The sequence below is a fragment of the Peromyscus maniculatus genome, chromosome 4 (genome assembly GCF_049852395.1).
Source record: "Peromyscus maniculatus bairdii isolate BWxNUB_F1_BW_parent chromosome 4, HU_Pman_BW_mat_3.1, whole genome shotgun sequence".
NCBI lineage: Eukaryota > Metazoa > Chordata > Mammalia > Rodentia > Cricetidae > Peromyscus > Peromyscus maniculatus.
Window position 1 is genome coordinate 4,138,792 of NC_134855.1, and position 19,864 is coordinate 4,158,655.

Genomic DNA, 19,864 nt, shown 5'->3' on the forward strand with positions numbered 1-19,864 from the left:
AGAGATTTTCCTTCGTGATGCCTGGTTCTGTTCCCCTGCCAGTCTTTGCTTTGAGTCCAAAGTTAGGATCCACTTGAAAGAAACTGTGACTAGGCCTTCTGGAACTTTCTACTCATGTCTTCCCTGGAAGTTGGCTCCTTGGGCTGGTATGAGAAGGGGACCACTTGGGCAAAGCTTTCCAACACAATGTTTGTCTCTCAAGTTTCTTTCCCATTCCCAGGGACTTATGGGATAAGAAACATCATGGCTTTGAGACTCTTCCTGTCCATTTAAGTCATTATTAGAAGCAAACTTTCCCAATGTCTTAGTCAGGGTTCTATTGCTACAAAGAGACACCATGACCACTCCAACTCTTTTTTTTTTTTTTTTTTTTTTTTGGTTTTTTTCGAGACAGGGTTTCTCTGTGTAGCTTTGCGCCTTTCCTGGAGCTCACTTGGTAGCCTAGGCTGGCCTCGAACTCACAGAGATCCGCCTGCCTCTGCCTCCCGAGTGCTGGGATTAAAGGCGTGCGCCACCACGCCCGGCTCACTCCAACTCTTATACAGGAAAACATTTAATTGCGGCTGGCTTACACTTCAGAGGTTTAGTCCATTATCATCATGGTGGGGTGGGGGGAAGCATGGCGACACACAGGCAGACATGGTGCTGGAGGAGATGCTGAGAGTTCCATATCCAGATCAGCAGGCAGCAGAAGAGAGAGAGAGAGAGAGAGAGAGAGAGAGAGAGAGAGAGAGAGAGAGAGAGAGAGAGAGAGAGAGAGCGAGCCACTGGGCCTGGTGTGGGCTTCTGAAACATCAAAACCCACCCCGAGTGATGCACCTCCTCCAACAAGGCCACACCTCCTAATAGTGCCACCCACCCCCTGTGGGCTTATGGGGCCGTTTTCATTCAAACCTCCGTGGTTCTGGGTTTGCCGTTCCCATTCTCCATTCTGGCACCTGAGTGGCTTTCATTTTATTTATTTTCAGTTTTGAGACAAGGTCTCACTATGTACCTCTGGCTGGCCCTAAACTTACAATGTAGCCCAGGCTGCCCTAGAATTTACAATTCTCCTGTTGCTTTCTCCCAAGTGCTGGGATTATGGGCATATGCCAACATGCTTAGCCCTGTGGCAACCAGCGCACCTGACTGGCCTACTTCCTCTCCAGCCTTGTCTGAGATACCCGCCTCCTCACAAGGGCCTCATCCTGCCATCTGTGCTTTTTCCCAGACCTCCTTGTTTCCAGCTCCTCACTGGCAGGGCTCCCTTCTCCTCCAGGCCTTGAGTGTCACCCTCCACACTGCTGTCCTTTGGTCTGGCCCGGCGCCTGAGTCCACGCCCCTGAGTTCCCAACTCCTCATTCAATGCTTCTCTCTCCTTCAAACTCCACCCTTTCTTGACTCCTGTCCCACCCAGACCAGGTCCACAGAAAACCACCGCCACCTGCTGTCATCATGCTAAGACCAAGTCCTGAACACTGCACATGGTTAATAAGTCCCATCTAAGCCAAAACAGATGTGTTCAACACATATCTCAGGGTGTTAAACTCAGTATTGGCTTCTTGTAATTCTTCTCTTTAAACAGCCTCATGTCAACGTTCCCACTTCCAGCAGTCCCCACTAGACCATCATGGTGTCCCTGTCCCTGCTTCTCCCTGGCCCTGGCTGTGTGGTGCATTTCTATACTACACTACCTCCACCCCAAGATGTCTCTTTGGCCACACCAATGACATTCTTTCATATCCCATTCTGTTCCTTGGACACGTCTCTCTGTTCCCCACATACTTCAGTGAGTCACAGGTCAGCCAGCCCCTCAGTGTTCTGTGAGCCACATCCCAGCCAACTCATGTCTAAGGATGTGGTGTGTATTAGGCTCCTGGGAGCAGAGAATGGGAGGCAACTTTCATTAAATTTGTTGCATTGTATGGTGGTTTGAGTTAAAATGACCCCCATAGGTGGAGATATGGACTTGTTGGAGGAAGTGGATTTTGATGTTTCAGAAGCCCACACCAGGCCCAGTGGCTCTCTCTCTCTCTCTCTCTCTCTCTCTCTCTCTCTCTCTCTCTCTCTCTCTCTCTCTCTCTCTCTCTCTCTCTCTTCTGCTGCCTGCTGATCTGGATGCAGGACTCTCAGCTCCTCCTCCAGCACCATGTCTGCCTGTGTGTCGTCATGCTTCCTCCCACCCCCCACCATGACAATAATGGACTAAACCTCTGAAGTGTAAGCCAGCACCAATTAAATGTTTTCCTGTATAAAGGTTGCTGTGGTCGTGGAGTCTCTTCCAGCATGGGAGAACCCTGGCCTGTGAGAGCTGACTTGGGGACTATAGTGATCAAGCATTGACTGTGGAGACAGAGGAAGAGTTGGCATTTATTCTGATTTTTCCCCCCTGGGGAACTGGCAGACATCTGGTAGTGAAATACCAAGGAGATAGGACAGACTCTGGGTGGGGGAAGGGCTGTGTCATGCTGGAGGCAAGAAGAAACTGAGACCATTTCCAGCTAGAGGTAGATAGATAAATCATTTCCTTGATTATCAGAATAATTTCAGAATAAAACACACAAAACTTGTCATTTTCTGTATGAGCTCCGAATAAACAGTTAAGACAGGAAATTGTCCGTGTTCCTAGGGCTGGGAATGGAAGAGTCTCTGCAAGTTGTTCACTGAACTGCGCCCGTGGCTTCTTGCCAACCCTCAGTGAGATTTTTTTCCCATTTCTTAATTATTCAATTACTACCCATAAGTAGGAGTTTGAAATCAAATCCAGACTGCTCTCAATGGAGTAGTCTCTTGAATCGTGAGCAGAGGCAAAGCCGGGCTGGCAGGATGGAGGGAACCTGTGTTTCCAGTCCTGGCTCTGCCCTGGGTTTAAGCCTTGACTTCACCATACAGAAGCTGTGTGAGCCTGAACAGGCCACTTCCCAGAGGTCAGTTTTCTAGTCTACAAAATAGAAACTGTATAACACCAATCCCCTGGAGCTACTGTACATCTCAAGGGAAGGAAGCCGTTGGAGGAAGGCAGCGTGTCATGAGTGCCTTGTGTATTTCAGGTCTCAGCATCCTGAAAAGCCTGTCACTGGGAAGGAAGATCTGGACTGTGAGATGACCGGTGACCCCGACTCCAACCCTGAAGCCCACCTGCCCTCGATTTGCCTCAAACAGGTGTTCCCCAAGTATGCCAAGCAGTTCAACTACCTGCGCCTGGTAGACAGGATGGCTAATTTGTTTATCCGGTTCCTGGGAATCAAGGGGACAATGAAGTTGGGACCGACTGGCTTTCGGACCTTCATAAGGTTAGTGAGATCAGCTTCCTTTCTTGAGCTTTGGAGAGGGTGGAGTCTGGTCACTCAGCTGAATGCCATGTGGCCCTTGACTGCTCTTAGGAGACCATAGTATTGAACTGGTACCCTATTTGAAGCTGTATTCACCTCAGGGCTGGCACTGATCCTGACATAATGTAGACTCTTGTCAAATGAGTTAATGAATGCTCTGCTCATGACATTTAAATTGTAGGTTCATTATTAAAACAAGCAATTACGGGGCTGAGGGAGGTAATTCATAGTAATGCTCTTGATACTTAAGAATGAGGACCTGAGTTCAAATCCCTGGCACCCACATGAAAGCCAGGCATGGTAGCATGCAATAGTAATTCCAGCACCAGGAATGGTGGACAGGGCAAGATAAGAGCTTGCTGGCAAGTCATTCTAGAAAAGAAGAAAACTCCAGGTTCAGTGAAGAGCCTGTCTCAAAATATAAGGTGGATTATAGTAGAGGAAGACACTCAAAACCTACCTCTGGTCTCCATACACACACGTGTAGGTGTTTGCACCCATCCACACACATGCACACACATGCACACACCCCCAAAAGAATTGTGAACTACACAGTAGACATTTTTATTGTTGTTATGACAGGATACCTGAAGCTGGATAACCTTATTTAAAAAAAATGGCTTCACTCAGCTCACAGTAGTTTAAGTTAGCGGCACTGTTAGATAGGTCTTTGTTAAGAGTCTGATGGCAGATGATATCACAGGGGAGGCATGTTCAGGAGAAAGATCATGTCCAGAGATGATCAGAGCAAATTGGAGTTAGGCTCATTCTTATAACAATTCAGGGTCCCACTTGTATTCTCCAGGGCTCATGCCCAATGACCTAAAGACCTTGACAAGCTCTGCCTCCTAAATATGCCACCCCTGAGTAACAGCACTCTGAGGTCCATGACTCCACACATGAACCCTCAGGGGATATCCTCGTTAGTGTCGTCACTTGGAGGGAAGTCTGAATCAGACTGGCCTGTAGGCATGTCTGTGTGGGTGTCTGAAGTATTAACCTGCACAGGGGGGCCCATTACACTGGGGATGCCGTCTCGAGGCAGGCAGTCCTAGGTTGTATAAGAAAGCTAGCTGAGCAGCAATCTGTGAGCCAGCCAGCCAGCAAACCAAGTAGCAGCGTTCCTCCATGTTTTCTGCTTCAAGTACCTCCTTGAGTTTCTGCCCTGACTTCCCTCAAAGATGGACCACTACCTGGAAGTATAAGCCAAACAAATCCTTTCTCCTGCTAAGCTGCTTCTGGTCCAAGTGTTTCTTCAGAGAAACAGAGTGAGACTGGAATAGGGGACTTCCTCAACCAGATTCCAACTGCGGACTCTGACCTTGAACCAGGTCTGTCAACACTTAGTAGTGATTGCTCGTGGGTGTCCGACCAGCCTGTGTTTAACGTGCATTCTCCCAGTGGAGCAGCCTGGCTGAGGCTGAGTTCACAAAGGCATGTCATTCCACACTGAATTTCTGGAGTGAAAAGTTTAATAATTAGTCTGATAAATCATATAGTACAGTTGTTCTAATATTAAAATAGCATGCTTATAGTGTGTGCTATACAAAACTTGCATGAGTTTTAAAGGTAAAACATAAACTAGGAGAGAGGTTTTTCTGTAGCCTACAAAGTAAACAGTTGTCTCTTACTGTCCATCTTTGAGGGTTCATTCATTGCCTCCTCCCTTTGGAACACTTTAGGGGCAACACAGGTGAGTTCATGACTACCCTGGACCTGGAGGTCTTAGCCTATAGAGTGGAATGCAGCCACACAGGCCATAGGGGTATGTGTGTGTGCGCGCATGTGTGTGCGAGTGTGTGTGTGTGCACATGTGTGTGTGTGCGTGTGTGCATGTGTGTGTGTGCATGCATGTGTGTGTGTGCATATGTGTGTGTTATGTATAGAATTAATCAGGACCACAGGGAAACACCTAGTATATGGTAAGTGATTAATAAATGTTAGTTACTTTCTGCAATGGTTAAAGAATGCCACAAAATTTTACATATATTTCTATAAATTCAAACACACACAGAGGAGGGGGAGGGAGAGAGAGGAGGGGGGAGGGAGGGAGGGAGGGAGAGGGCCAGCGAGCGCCGGGGCCTGCACAGGTCTGATACGACCCAGGCAGCCATGCGGAGCAGATGACCCTAGATCTCTTCAGCAAACGTGATCTGGACAGCAGGGAGCTGCTCAATTGCAGTTCTCTGTGGCACAGCCACCTCAGAAGGAAGTCTCTGACGGCCCTCGGCCCTGCTGTCACCTCTTGTTTTAACACCCTACCCTGCACCTCAAAGCCACACTCCACTAAAGCAAATAATTGGGCACCGTGAGTTGGAAGCCACATTTTGCTAAAGGCTTCTCCAGATGCAGTTTATGGAGACTGCTACCAACCTTCCAGTCTTGGTAAGATGGTAAACCCATGTCTAGGTGGCCACTGTTGCCAGCCACTTTAGCAAACCTGAAGTCCTAGGATGGCTTGAGAAGGGCATTGCTTTAGTTTCAGAGGGCAGGGGAGGCGTTGGGCAGAAGGAAGGACATAGGCTTTGGGGTCGAATAGGTCTTGCTCTAGGACCAAGCTTATTGGTCATTGGCTGCATGGCTTTGGCAAATCTTCCGTTAGCCTGTAGTCCTACTTCCCTGTGTGAGCAGTAATCCTGCCTGGTGTGGTGTTGTGAGTGTGGGGTATGGTGGACCTAAGCACCTGGCCCAGGGCTTGGATTGAGGGAGCCGCTTTGACTCTTGTTAGGACTGTAGTCGACACTCAGCATTGCATGGTGTCTGCAGGTGGCTTGGAACAAAAAAGCCACCAGGGCCTTCTATGGACGGTGAGCAGCTCCACAGTGTCATCCAGTCCCACCTCCTTTCAGGTCACCCACACTAAACGTGGTCTGATGGTTCCAAGGTTGCCTTATGGTCACAGGATGGTTGCTCAAAATCCAGCCACCATGGCGGAGCACTAGACCGAGAGGAGGAGGGGGAGGTAGCACAGTCTCCACCCTGCCGATGAACTGGACCCTCAGAGGCTGCTCTGGGCGCCGATGAACTGGACCCTCAGAGGCTGCTCTGGGCGCCGATGAACTGGACCCTCAGAGGCTGCTCTGGGCGCCGATGAACTGGACCCTCAGAAGCTGCTCTGGGCGCCGATGAACTAGACCCTCAGAAGCTGCTCTGGGCGCCGATGAACTGGACCCTCAGAAGCTGCTCTGGGCGCCGATGAACTGGACCCTCAGAAGCTGCTCTGGGCGCCGATGAACTGGACCCTCAGAGGCTGCTCTGGGCGCCGATGAACTGGACCCTCAGAGGCTGCTCTGGGCGCCGATGAACTGGACCCTCAGAAGCTGCTCTGGGTGCAAGAACAATGACTTCTGCCTCCATTTTGTCTGGTTTTGTTTTGGTTTTGGTTTTCAAGACAGGGTTTTTCTGTGTAGTTTTGGAGCCTGTCCTGGATCTTGCTCTGTAGACCAGGCTGGCCTCGAACTCACAGAAATCCGCCTGCCTCTGCCTCCCGAGTGCTGGAATTAAAGGTATGTGCCACCACCGCCTGGCTTCTGGCTTCATTTTGTTGGCTACTTCTAGTTACATGGGAAGCTGGGAAGCCAACTTTGTATTATGTCTATTTATTCATGTATTTAGTGTGTGTACAGGTCACACATGTCACAGCATGCCTATGGAGATCAGAGGACAGCTTTCAGGAGCCAGTTCTTTCCTCCCACAATGTGGATCTCAGAGACTGAACTCAAGTTGTCAGGCTTGGTGGCAAGCATCTTTATGCATTGACCCATATTGCTGGCCTCTAGAGTTGTGTGTGTGTGTGTGTGTGTGTGTGTGTGTGTGTGTGTGTGTGTGTGTTCTTTTAAAATGTATAAAAACTGCTGTCATTACAGTGAAAAGGAGAGAGAAGAAGACAATAGCTAGGCAGCACGTGCCTCTTTGTGATTCTTACTTGAGCCTTGGAACATAGAGGACCCTGGTGTGAGGGCCTGTGGAAGCACATGGGGACACAGTGAGGTAGGCGAGCTGGTGCACTTCATTTGCATAACACGGCCAAGGCAAGAACATTCTGGGCCTGCCCAGCTTCTGTACCGTGACACACAAGTCCCCATTCAAAACCTGAAGGACTGAAAGGCCAGCTGAGCTTCACGTGGGGAACTGTCAGAATCTGCAAGGAACACAGATCCTATGACATCCTGTCCATGCCCATCTCTTCCCAAGCATGGGGACAGGACATTCAAAGACAAGCTAAAGAACTTCCTTCCCTTGGGACTCTCAGACTAACTGCACATGGGAATCGACTCCCCACTTCAGCCTTTGGCAAAGTCTGAAGCTGCAGCCAGGGGCTCCATGGCTGGGGCTGTGAACAAAACAGCGAGCTAGGAATAAGAGCAGGGGAGGTTTCATTCACCTGGTGGAATCCACGGGGCCTCCTGGAGGAGGCAGTGTTTGTTCACTACTAGCTGTTATTGGCTGAGCAGTAGACAGACACACCACCAAGGCAGCAGGGAGGGCCAGCAGAAGGATTTCATGTGGCCCAAGCTGAGAAGTGAGGGATGGTGTGTAATCCAATCTGCAATGGACCTGAGGCTCTGTGAACTGGGCAAGGACACAGGATAGACAGGGAGGAGATTTGGAGACACTGGAAAGCTTCCAGTCTCAAATGCTCCCAGGTCTTCCCTCCCTCCCCACTGCCTCACACACACTGTGGGCTCTGATGGGAAGTGGCTGGAGAAGCTGCTCACCAGCACACTAACTTGATGCTACCAGAGATTTGGGTCTCTTCAAAAGAAGCTGTGCTTGCTTATTTTTATGTAAAATCTCCATATTCAAAGACTGGCTTTAACCATGTATGCATTCCATCAAAACAGGACTGCCCACAGAGGCCTCCAGTGAGTGACACTTGGTGTGAGAACCCAGGAGGCATCTATTGAGAGGACCTCCACATTTACACAATCCTGAAGAGAAAACAGAATTAAGAATGTTTCTAATAGGCTGGGTGGTGGTGGCACATGCCTTTAATCCCATTGCTCAAGAGGCAGAGGCAGGTGGATCTCTGAGTTCGAGGCCAGCATAGTCTACAGAGCGAGTTCTGAGACAGCCAAGGCTACATAGAGAAACCCTAAAGTTTCTAATAACGATAACTCTCAGGCCAGAAGACCTAATGACAAGAATATCCCTGCAAAAGCTGTGGATGTGACAGGCTCTGTGATCCTCACCACCACTGGAGGCGTTTGCATGAGAAATAGATTTTTCCAAGTTTGGGGAGTGTTAGGTTCTGAAGCCACCACTTCCAATCTGTGGCTAGCCAGGGCTGTCAGTGGAGCTGTGGCAGAACAGGACAGTAAAAGAGCATCTTCAGGTGACCAAGAGGCAGCTCCAGCAGATGGACCCAGACAACAAGGCTGCCCAGCAAACGCCTGTCCTGATTAAGGATGCAGGAGGACGTGGATGAAACACCGCACTTGGTAACAGACGTTTCCTTTAAAGATGTCCCAAGAAACCCCAATGGCAACTTAATAGTAAAATATGATAATTCTCCGCTTTTCAATTTATCTGGGTATGTTCAGTCTTGCAGATTAAATTTTACCACCTGCTAACGACTGTTCTCTCTCTCTCTCCTTTCCACTTTGGTTTAAATATTGCTTCGTTATGAATTAATAATATTTATGCCATATGCTGAATTGAACCAAGTGCCCTTTGCAAGAGCGCTTCAAAGCAGACACATTCCCAGCACGGCGCACGCTGCTTCAGGGTTCCCACACAGATGCCCGAAGTGGAACTTGGCTTTCATAGCTGCTACCCTCTCTGTTTCTCTCCACATTCCTTGAAGAGAATGAGAAGGGAAGAAAATAATAAACAGTCCGTTTGGATTTATTTTCGGTGTCCATCTCTCAGAACTTGCAGCACAGATCAGCAGTTTTCAGGGGGAATTATGCTAATGGCCGCCCAGCCATCTTCCACTCTTCTCTTTCCCTGAGAATGAGAAATAACGAACTGTCACTCTCTTGTCTAGACACTCTAACCAGCCTCCAGTGTCATTTCCTCAGGAGCCGAGTAATAGTAGCACGTATCATCACTGTGAATTGAGCTCCTCTTCTTATTTTTTTATTTTTTTGGAAATTTTATTTTATAATAATTGCCAGGGTGAGGAAGCTTCTCTTTCTCAGGAAAATAAAAGCTGTCTAATTGATTCTGCAGCTTGACAGCCTTCCTTGAAGAGAAATGTATTTGTGTTCGGCTCCAACTAGTTCGGGTCACTAGTTGGGGGTGGGGAGCCATCAGATGTAATTCATGGAGGACACTTCTTCCACAGTTGGGAAACTGCATCTCCGAACTCTGAGACCGCACTTTGAAGTCCCTGCTCCGCCACTATCCCTGCTTCTGATCCCAGGTCTCCTTCTGAATTAAAGGACACATTTTTCTCTTTGTCCTTTTCCCTCTCCCTTCCCTTTTATTGTACGGAGATATTAATATGCTCCATAATGGGTAGCTGTAGGGGTTTTTCTCTGAGAGACATGACATGTTAGAATGTTCTAGAATAGAAGTATAAGTAGCCAGCTTTCCCCTTTATCATTAACTCCTTAGTGACTTTGAAACTGCCCCTTCTGTGACCATTCCTTCCCAGAAATCTTGTGAGATTCTTCTTCTAACTCTTGAAGACCATGGATGTTTTAACTGTAGCCACCTCTTTCCTTCCCCCTCCCTGAAATACTTAGTTATTTGCCGCCCCCCCTTAAAATAAATATGGGTCTTTGCCTTTTACCTTAGAGAAACCTCTTGGGGGAAATGAAAAACTGCTTTTTTTTTTCCGCCACAAAGAGGGATGAACATAAAAGAAATTCTATAAATAGGATTTTGTGGAGTGTAAAAAGTTGGTCCCTAAATTTCCCATGAGACGTAGGCAGTTAGAGGAAATGGGATGATCATTTCAAAGCTTCCTACACGCTCAGGCTCCTAATGAACTTGAATGATTTGTGATTCTCTCCCATCATATGTACTCAGATTTCCTTCCATTCTGAAAAAAAAAAAAGAAAAGCAACAAGAAATGCACAAAAATCATCACTTTCAGCTGTTTCTTCACCAGTGGGCAAGGCTTTGCTTGTCATTGGCTTCTTCTTTCTCCACATGTGCCAGGCACGGAGCATCAATATCTAAGCCTTGTCTGGTGGGTGGCCTCGACCCCCCTCAGACAAATGAGAACTTCTGTGGCATGCTCAAGAACAGGCAATTGCCGGGTGGTGCTGGCACACGCCTTTAATCCCAGCACTCAGAGGCAGAGCCAGGGGGATCTCTGTGAGTTCGAGGACAGCCTGGTCTACAGAGTGAGATACAGGACAGGCACCAAAACTACACAGACAAACCCTGTCTCAAAAAAAAAAAAACAAAAAAACAAAAAAAACAAAACAAATAAACAAACAAAAAGAACAGGCAACAAAGCCAAGGTCCCAATTCTTCATTCCTGTTCTAGAAAATTTCTAGCTTCTCTCACCCTATTTCTCAGAGTGCTTTTCCACTAAAGAATTGACCCTCCCACCCGTTCATTGGATGAACTTATCCCAGGGCATAAGGGGAGGAGATTGTGCTCCATGGTCAGAACTACCTGGCCATCACACTCCATCTCCTGCACGGGACCCTCTGAGAGCTGTGTCACCCTGGGCCCTGAATACTGCTGAGCTCCGTGGCAGAAGATGAGTTCTGTATTCAGTGGCTAGATGGATGAAAAGCCTTATTCCAAAGACTTGATGTTAGCCTCTATTTGAGCTCACTGAGAATGTCTGGTAGCCAAAGGACAAACCCCGAGACCCTGGTTATGTCCCAGAAGCCTTCCATCCCCAAACTTCCCAGCAGGTGTCCAGCCCTCTGGTCATTAGACAGAGACCTTGTATCTTGATCCTAGGCTCCTCCTGGGACCCTGCACTGGGCCACCTCCCCACAGCTCCCAAACCTCCTCCTCTGTCTCCAAGGGGAGATGGGATACAGATCTGTGTGACCTTGGGGAAATCCTGACCCTCCATACCCCACTGAAATGGGACTGAAGACCCTTCCCTCACATATGCTTACACAGATTCTGAGACCTCGGGAAGGAAAGGACCTTGCAGATGGATATGGTGCCCAAGAAATACCTACAGAATCCAAATCCCTTTAAGCATTTCCCGTCTGCTGCAGCCGACATGCACGGTCCTCTGTTGACTGCGGACATCGTAATCAACTGTATTGGCAGTATTGCTGGGGAGGATGAGTTACCTTGGAAAGGGGATAAATGGAGAATTCTCCCTGGTAAATTACGGCTTCTGCTAAAGGTTTGACATTTCTATTTTCTTCCTGTCAGGAAAAAGAAATAACTATGTACCAGGGGTCAGTTCAGTGTCTGTTTTTATCCTTCATTAGCCCATAGAGCAGGCCAGGCAGCACTCCGTCCTACCAGGGAGCAGGTAGTCCTAAGAACACTGACCATTGGCGAAAGGTGATTGGGCTTTTCTCAATGAAGCTTTGGAAATGTGCAGCGTACGCTGACAGCATGGCTCAAGAGACTGGAGTAATGTCCCTAGCAGAACCCAGTAGAGATAGCCACCTCTGTGACGGGTGACGTGAAAAGCTTGGCATCCCCTGACATGTTTTACTGAGACTCAATAACTGTGCACTGACATGCTTTGAAGTCTGCCATGGAGCCTTGTGATTGAAATATGAAACAGGATGTGAATTGTCGGTCTGGAAAATGCAGACGGGTGGGAAGAAAGAAGAGGAAGGAGGGGCAATGGCCTCATCGAGGCACCATGTTGGGCATGCTCATAGCCACCACGGTTAAGGAGTGGACCTGAATTTGGACAGGGGCCTCTGGGTGCCAATCAAGCTTGCCAATCAAAGCTTCACCTGTCTGGTGCCTATGGGAACTGTTCACACAGGGACAATGACAAATGGGCAGTCAGACAAGCACTTTATCACCAGCTGGGGTCACAGGTGTGATGCATTAAAAAGTGTTGGCTATAGCTCTGACACCTTGACAGCTGGCCCAGAGTCCAGCCTTCAGGATTCCTAGGCAAAACCCACCTCCCAGAATGATCACGTCCAGAGTTGGGAGGGAGAATCGGACAAGCCAATGGCTGCCCTAGGCTCTCTTGACCTAGGTTTCAATACCTCAAAAGATCAGTGAAAGTTTGGTCTGGTGGCCTGAGAGGAAAATGGGGAGTGAGAGGAGATGAGGACTGGGCATGCCACGAGTCTCCCAGGCATCACACAGGTCCCCCACGGACACTCGCTGTCTCAGCAGCCATGTGGGCACGTGCTGTCTTCATCCTAGAGATCAGGAAACGAAGACGTGGAGAGAGGCTTAAGAAAACTACCCACAATCAAGCATCTAAATGCTGTTCACCCACCTCCGTGGCTTAGACAGGATTGCTGCCGACATCAGATTTAAATCTCGTTCTTTTGGCTTCTCCGCACGTGAGCAGGAGGAGCACCAGAAGATTCCAGCCTCCCCTGGCTCCAGGTGACCAGGAATAAGCATGCAGCCCAGGATGGAAGGGCGCTCCTGTGGCGTGGGCCCAGCCTGTGTGCTCTGCGTGTCTGGGCCTGTACAAAGCCGTCAGGGTGACGGAGTCATTAGTGAAGTGGGGCACAGCGCACCCCGTGTCCTCGTTTGGCCTCAGGGGCTCATCTGGTGAGATCCGGGAGGAACGGCTCCCAGGCCAGTGGTGACTTGAGCCACTTCAGTGGTGAGCGGTCATTGCCAGGACACGTGACCGTGGCACCGACGGCTGCCTGCACTGGCGGGAGAGGGCAGTACTCACATCCTGAGACAGTCGTGAGAAGATGAACACACATAGAGGAGTGTTTCTTGACTACGGAGTTCCTCGGGCTGGGTTGTAGCTCAGCTGGAGAATGCTTGCCTAGCAGGGATGAGGCTCTGGGTTCCACCCCAGTACCACCCGAAAAAACAGGTGTAGTGGTGCATACCTGTAACCCTAGCACTCGGGAGGTGGAGACAGGAGGATCATCCTCAGCCACACAGCGAGTTTGAGGGCCAGCCTGGGCTATGTGAGTCCCTACTGCAATAATAGTAATAATAATAATAATAGTGCAGAGAAAGAGTGCTGCCCCCTTTGGGAGTGGGCGGGGTCTTGAGGGCTGCATGAGGTGCAGCTGACAGAGGAAACCACTGAAGCAGGGAGGCCAGAAAGGGGAGTGGCTTGCCCAGGTGCTCAGTGGCAGAGCCAGGATTTGGCTCAAGCTTGGCTGTCTCCACAGTCTTGCTCTCAACAGGCCACTCATTCGCTCCTAACGAAAGCCATAGTCTCCAATCCCCGGTTCTCACTTGCAACCTTCTCCCTGGCGTTCCTCGGCTGGCCTCCAAGAATTCTGGGGAGAAAACATGGCCTGAGCAAAGACACATTCTCCATCTGAGCGGCTCCGGTGCTTTAAACAGCAGAAGCTGACCTCTCGGTCCGGAGGCCGGGAGGCCGCTGCTGAAGCCCGGCAGCAAGGCGCCTGCCTGCCAGGGCCCGCTCCTGGCGCCTTGCATCTGCTTTCTCTGTGGCGAGGAGCAGGGAGGCAGGCGAGCTCTCCTCTCCTGAGTGTCTTCATACAAGGACACTAACTGATCTGCTAGGGCCCCACCATCACGGCCTCTTAAGCTCCAAAGACCCCACCTGTGGGTTTCGTGGGGGCACAAATGTTCGCTCTCCACAGGCTTGAGGGAGAGGGCCAGACGTTTTCACCGTCGAGTGACACGTTTTCTTTCCTGTTGCGGCAGGAACTGCAAGCTGAGCAGCAGCAGCCTGTCCATGGCTGCAGTGGACATCCTCTACATCGACATCACAAGGAGGTGGAACTCTGTGACCCTGGACCAGCGGGACTCAGGTACCTGATGGCTGCCTCACATCCCATGGGCCCTCGCCTGACAGGTGTGGGGAGGGTCTGCGTATCTTCTGTCCTTTCACGTTATGGAGGTGAGAAGGAAGATGGATTGAGTGGAATTAGCCCTGTCTTCAACCATGGTTGTGCAACCCCTCCCCAGATCCCGGCCCACCGATAGCTTAGGGCTTTGACTCCACCACTGCTGGAGGTGGACCGCTGTCCATTCGTTCGTGTGATCCTGCATACACTTGCTGAGCACACAGTGGCTAGGCCTTGGGTAGACTGGAGAGCTTGGCTCTTGCCTGGAAGGAACTCTGTGGGGTTGAGACCCGTGAAAGGTGGCACTAACACAGTGGGAGCTGGGGTGGACTGGGATGGAGATGCTCCTCCTCCCAAGGGGCCACTGGCTAAACCAGTGACAAAGGTGAGGGTGGGTCTGAGCAGGAATGCAGGCCTGTCTACGCACCAACACGTAAAAGGCCATTGGAGCCTAGGCTACCGCAACCAGCTCCAGTGGAGGAGAAAATGGGCAAGGAGATGGGGCTGTGGTAAACCTTAAACACCGCACCGAAGACTGCAGCTGTGGTGGCCGTGCTTTGATCTTTGTTTTCTTTCTTTTTTTTTTTTAAGATTTATTTATTTATTATGTATACAGAAGAGGGCGCCAGATCTCATTACAGATGGTTGTGAGCCACCATGTGGTTGCTGGGAATTGAACTCAGGATCTCTGGAAGAGCAGTCGGTGCTCTTAACCTCTGAGCCATCTCTCCAGCCCTGATCTTTGTTTTCTTTTTGATTCTCCTGCTAGGAGAATCTACCTCTGAGTGGGCAAGGTTCCCATCTCTGTCCTCTGAGTAGTCTAATAACCATAACTGACATTTGTGCAGTTCATCACAAAACTGCAAAGATTCTCTCGCTAAGTGCTCCGTGAGCCAGCACAGAAGGTGTCAGGAGCCTCAGTTCACAAACAGTAAACTGTAACTCTGGTGACTGAAGTTGTGCTGTGACCGTGATCCGGGTACACACGGCACCATCCTCCCCTGCCCCCCGCACCCCACCTCAAATACACAGAGGCCACACCTGCCAGGGCGTCTTGCTCCTCCTGTGAGTGGTGGAGGGGGTGTGAAGTCAGAAGCTACAAGATCTGGATGAGAAGTGGCTATGCCGTCTCTTGCCAACATCAGCCCCAAAGCCATGTCTCTGCTGGGGTGTAACTCCTGCTCTGGAGTTCCTCATCTGTATCTGTATGTGTTCTCTGAATGGCCCTGAAGGCTCACACATCAGTGGCTACTAACACCTTTGGGGTCACTGCCAACCATTCATAACCATTCATAACCTTATCAGTGGGTTCCTTCCTGTCTTACGGCTGGGGGAGACTCTCAGGAGAGGCTGTGTGACCACCATTGACAGCTGGGGCAAATCTGCCCCAGTGTGGGCTAGAAATGCCAACCAGGAGGACACAGCCAACCCAGCCTGCAAAGCGCTGGCACTCAGAAATCATTTGGGGTTAGCTTCACGGTTGATAGTGACGCCACCTCACACCACTTGTTGGCTCTCGTCTCTGTGCTGAGCACTGCCACACGCTTTACATGGGTGGCACCAGCTACAACTCCGGAGACAGGTCCGACTGTGTCCATTGTACAGAGGAGGAAATTGAGTCTCAGAGGCATGAGTGATAAAATAATATGCAACCATAAGCCCACCTGGGCTTCCTGTCTGGGTCACTTCCTCCTACCCATTGTTGGCGTAGTGGTAAGATGGCCAGACTGCTTGCTGCCTGGCTTAATTCAAAAGCCAAAGTCAGGGAATGCTAGCAGTCATTGAATCAACGAGGTGAGCGAGAGAGCGAGCGAGCGAGCGTACATCTTCAGCTGGCAGGGCCTTCCAGCCTCCCCAGCATGAGAGGAGGAGGGCACACCTGCAGGGGGACATGGAGGCAGGTTAATTATCATTTCGAGGGCCAAGCACGCCCGTGTGACAGTTGAGCTGTGACACTTTTTGCTGACGTCCTCAGAAAGGGAAGAAGTGCTTGGTCGGCGAGCTGAAAGCCGGGTGTCATCGCAGGATCCTGTGGAGGGGGCTGATGAGCGGGTGGGGGTGGCAATGGAATTATTAAATATTGAAATTGATCAGGAGTCTCAGCAGGAAGCTATTTATCATGTTCTATTGCTTCCAACCAGCATGGCCATCTGGCCCATTGTTCATCCCGAATAGCTTTGCATGTTTTGTTTGCTCCTAAAATCACTCCCTGTAAGCAGAATCCACAGGGGGCAGGGCGGGGTGGGGGGGGGGGCTGTCCACAGTATCAGCTCTGCAAAGGGTTTCTGGGGTCTGCCAGGGTCTCTCTACTCTGCTGACCAAGCCAAGAAAACAAGAAATATTCTTCTATTTACGGTAGCTGAAGCTTGGATTGGGCTCCCCGGGACTTGTGCATCCCTCTGTGCCCGAAGGGTGTAGAGCAGTAACTATAGGTCTTGCGGGACATTTAGACTTCACACAGGCATTTATTGTGGTTTATTCTTGTCGCTTTGATATGTGAGATCACACCTCATTTTGCAGTTGAGGATCCTGAGGTTCCAAGAGTAGAAGGGACTTGTTTACAGCCTCATAGGCAATTAGTGGCAAAGGCAAGATTTGAACGCAGGCCTCAGCTGCCTGGCCCCAGGTACGTCTCTAATCTAGAAGCACACCAGGAAGTGTCTGTCCCTGGACAACTGCGGAGGAGACTGGGCTTGTATGGCAGGACTCAGGTGATGCAGAGGCAGGGGGCTGCGCTCAAAATGACACTGTGTGTGTCAGAGAGCTGGGAGAGAGAGTTGTGAGGACCCCAGGACAGAGACATGACGGGTAATTAAGATGATGGGCGTGCTAATTAGCTGGGTATGATGTCACGTGTGCTCACATGGACTGAACATCACACTGTGTTCCATGAATACATGTAAATATTATATATCAGCTATAAAAAATACTATATATCAACAACATTTTCTTTCGAAGAGTCACGTTACCCAGCACAGAACCCACAGGGACATAACTAGAGTGTGTAGGTGGTGGTGTCTTGTACAAGCACCCACCTGCCCTCCCCTTGTCTTTGGAGTGAATTTTCCTGTTTCCGTTGTTGCTGAAAAGAAATGTCAGCGGCGGGGGGCCTAGGAAGTGGGTTGGGTATTAAAGTCAGGAATGAAAGCCATTCTGTGCCGGTGGGGATGGAGACCCTGTTGTCCCAGCCACTGGTGCCTCCTTCCAGACCTTCCCCTCACCCCACCCCAACTCTCAGCAGGGAAGAGCATCTAAAGCCAGCTGCCTTACAAGGACCATTCAAGACCCTCCCAGAGAACAGCAGAAATCTGCGCCTGGGTGTGGTTCTTGCTTTTGGTATGAAGCAGCAGAAATACCAGGGAGGGAGGGAGTCCTTCTGTTCCCCCTTCCTCCCTCAGTCTCTCCCTTCCTTCTCCCTCCCTCCTCCTCTCCCTCCTTCCCATCTGTCCATCTCTTCTCTTCTCTCCTCTTCCCTTCCTGGTGTGGAGCCAAGGGATCTTCAGCCCTCCACTCCAGTTCTACGCTGGCCAGGGTGTCTGTGTATGTCTGTATCTGTCTGTGTCTGTCTGTGTGTGTGTCCCAGCTAGTATTTAAATAAGTTGACAAACTGAAATTAAGGTCACCACATACTCAAAACAGGGAGTTCTGAGTGGGAAAGTCACAGCCCATGGAAGCGGTGGCCTCGTTGGCAGGGTCTTGCTTCCCACTTCTGAATGCCCAGTGGGATAGATACACCAGCCCAGCTGCACAGGCTTGCCGTCCACCCGGCAGCAGCTGCGGCAAAGCGCCGCCGTGGGACCCTCCCTTACCCCAGAACCCGCCCAGACCTAATGAGTGTCCTCAAGAGAAAGCGTAACCCAGCCGCCGCGTCACAGTTCACAAGTGAGAGCATGTGAACAAAGGCAGCCTATGTTTGGGGACTTTCTACCGACTTGAGGAGAGAACTAGTGCTGGAAACATGGGTTAGGAAGAAGTCAAAAGTAGTCAGAAAAAGCACTCACGCCAAGAGATGTAGTGGCCCTCAAGCCATCCTCTCCAGCAGCCTCGGTCCTGACGGTCCTGACGTGGGCTTTGTTTCCCGGTGGGCCTCTGGTGTGTGGAAGCGGCTTCCGCAGTATCCTGGGTACTGCATCACTTCCACCATGTCCATGCCTGACCTGCTCTTCCTGAGCCTGTGTAACAGGTGTTAGCACCTGTGTGGGGTGTGCCGTGTGTCTGGGGGGGGGGGGGCTATGTGCACACGTGTGAATGTGGAGAGCAAAGGACAGCTTCAGCTCTCGTTCCTCAGTAGCATCCACCTTGATTTTCAAAATGGGGCCTCTCATTTGCCTGGATCTCACTGAGTAGACTAGGCTAGCTGTGGGGGGAGGGAAGTGGGGGAGGGGGAGTGGTGGGGGAGGGGGCAGGTATCCACCAGTCTCCTCCCCCCAGCACTGGGATTGCAGGTGTGTGCCACCACACCTGGGAGGTTCTCCGTTTGTTTGTTTGTTTGTTTGTTTGTTTGTTTGTTTGTTTGAGATCGTGCTCGCAAAGCAAGCATCTTACCGACCAAGCTCTCACTCCAGCCCTGAAATTAGGTATTTTTAGTAATGGAATGAGCACCCAGAAACTTCACCCAAAACAAAAGCTAGACCTTCACAGTAACAGCCTCTCACATGTGGCTCCCCACCTTGGCCTGTTCCCCTCCTCCCCCACGAGGAGCCCTTGTCTGTACCCTGGATAATCTGTCAAGCCTGCTCAGGAGCTTGGGGGAACTTAACAAATGCATCCTACTCTCCAGCACCCCAGTGGAACTGTCATATTTTTTCCCAAAATTAAGAATTTTCATTTCCATCCTTAGAATTTCTAGCAGAACACAAGTCTAAATGAGGGTGTTATCAGCAAAACTGGAATGCCACAGCCCTCTCCTGGGCTGAAACCAAATGAGGAAACCAGTCTGTGGGCAGAGATGCAGTGATTTCACATAAATCGCACTCACAACTTATCCAAGAGTTTGCTCTCTGCTCCTGCCAGACTCTACCAGCCCATCTCTGTGTGAGAGATGAGGACCGAATCCCGATGAGGCAATAAACCTGTCCTTGTCGCTGGTGCCACAGTCACCTGTATGGGGGCACTTGGTCCCAGCAGCAGGCATCACCCTCAAACAGTCGACATTTGGGGGCTCTGGATCATCTATTTTCTTTGCAGCTAGGTGTTTTCCTGTTTGAGAAGGGAGCTGGGCCAGGTCTGGCAGCATACACCTGAAATCCCAACACTTGAGAGGCCAAGGCTGCCAGAAGCTGGCCTGTGCTATCCAGGGAAACCAGTCTCAACAAAACATTAAAAAAAAAAAAAAAAAAGCAAGCAAAGGGGGACTTAAAGGTCCTTCTCAGGACTCAGAGAGGAAAAGCTAAGAATGCATAGTTTACTATCTGATTATGCTAGGGACCTGTCCACCAAACAAATGCTTCATCTCCCTTCTGAGTCCCTGGGCTCCCTGTCCCCTCCTCAGGCAGTCCTGGCTCTGAGTGGCTTTCTTTTTCCTTTTTAAGATTTATTTATTTTATGTGTATCAATGTTTTGTCTGAGTATACGTATGTTTACCATGTGTGTGCCTGGTCTTTGCAGAGGTCAGAAGAGGGAGTTAGATCCCCTGAAACTGGAAAGAGTTACAGATAATTGTAAACTACCATGTAGGTGCTGGG

At 50.1% G+C, this 19,864-nt stretch overlaps 1 protein-coding gene across 4 annotated transcripts in view; it reads left to right on the forward strand.

Moving 5' to 3' along the window:
• The window catches only part of Ttll11 (tubulin tyrosine ligase like 11), a 231,062-nt gene that overhangs the window by 184,557 nt on the left and 26,641 nt on the right, over positions 1-19,864 (forward strand). For 2 of the 4 annotated variants that reach the window (XM_042277207.2, XM_076568500.1), the window contains 2 exons: positions 3,030-3,272; positions 14,038-14,144. In XM_042277207.2, coding sequence (XP_042133141.2) covers positions 3,030-3,272; positions 14,038-14,144 — 350 coding nt within the window. The other 2 variants (XM_076568503.1, XM_076568502.1) reach the window with 2 other exon arrangements.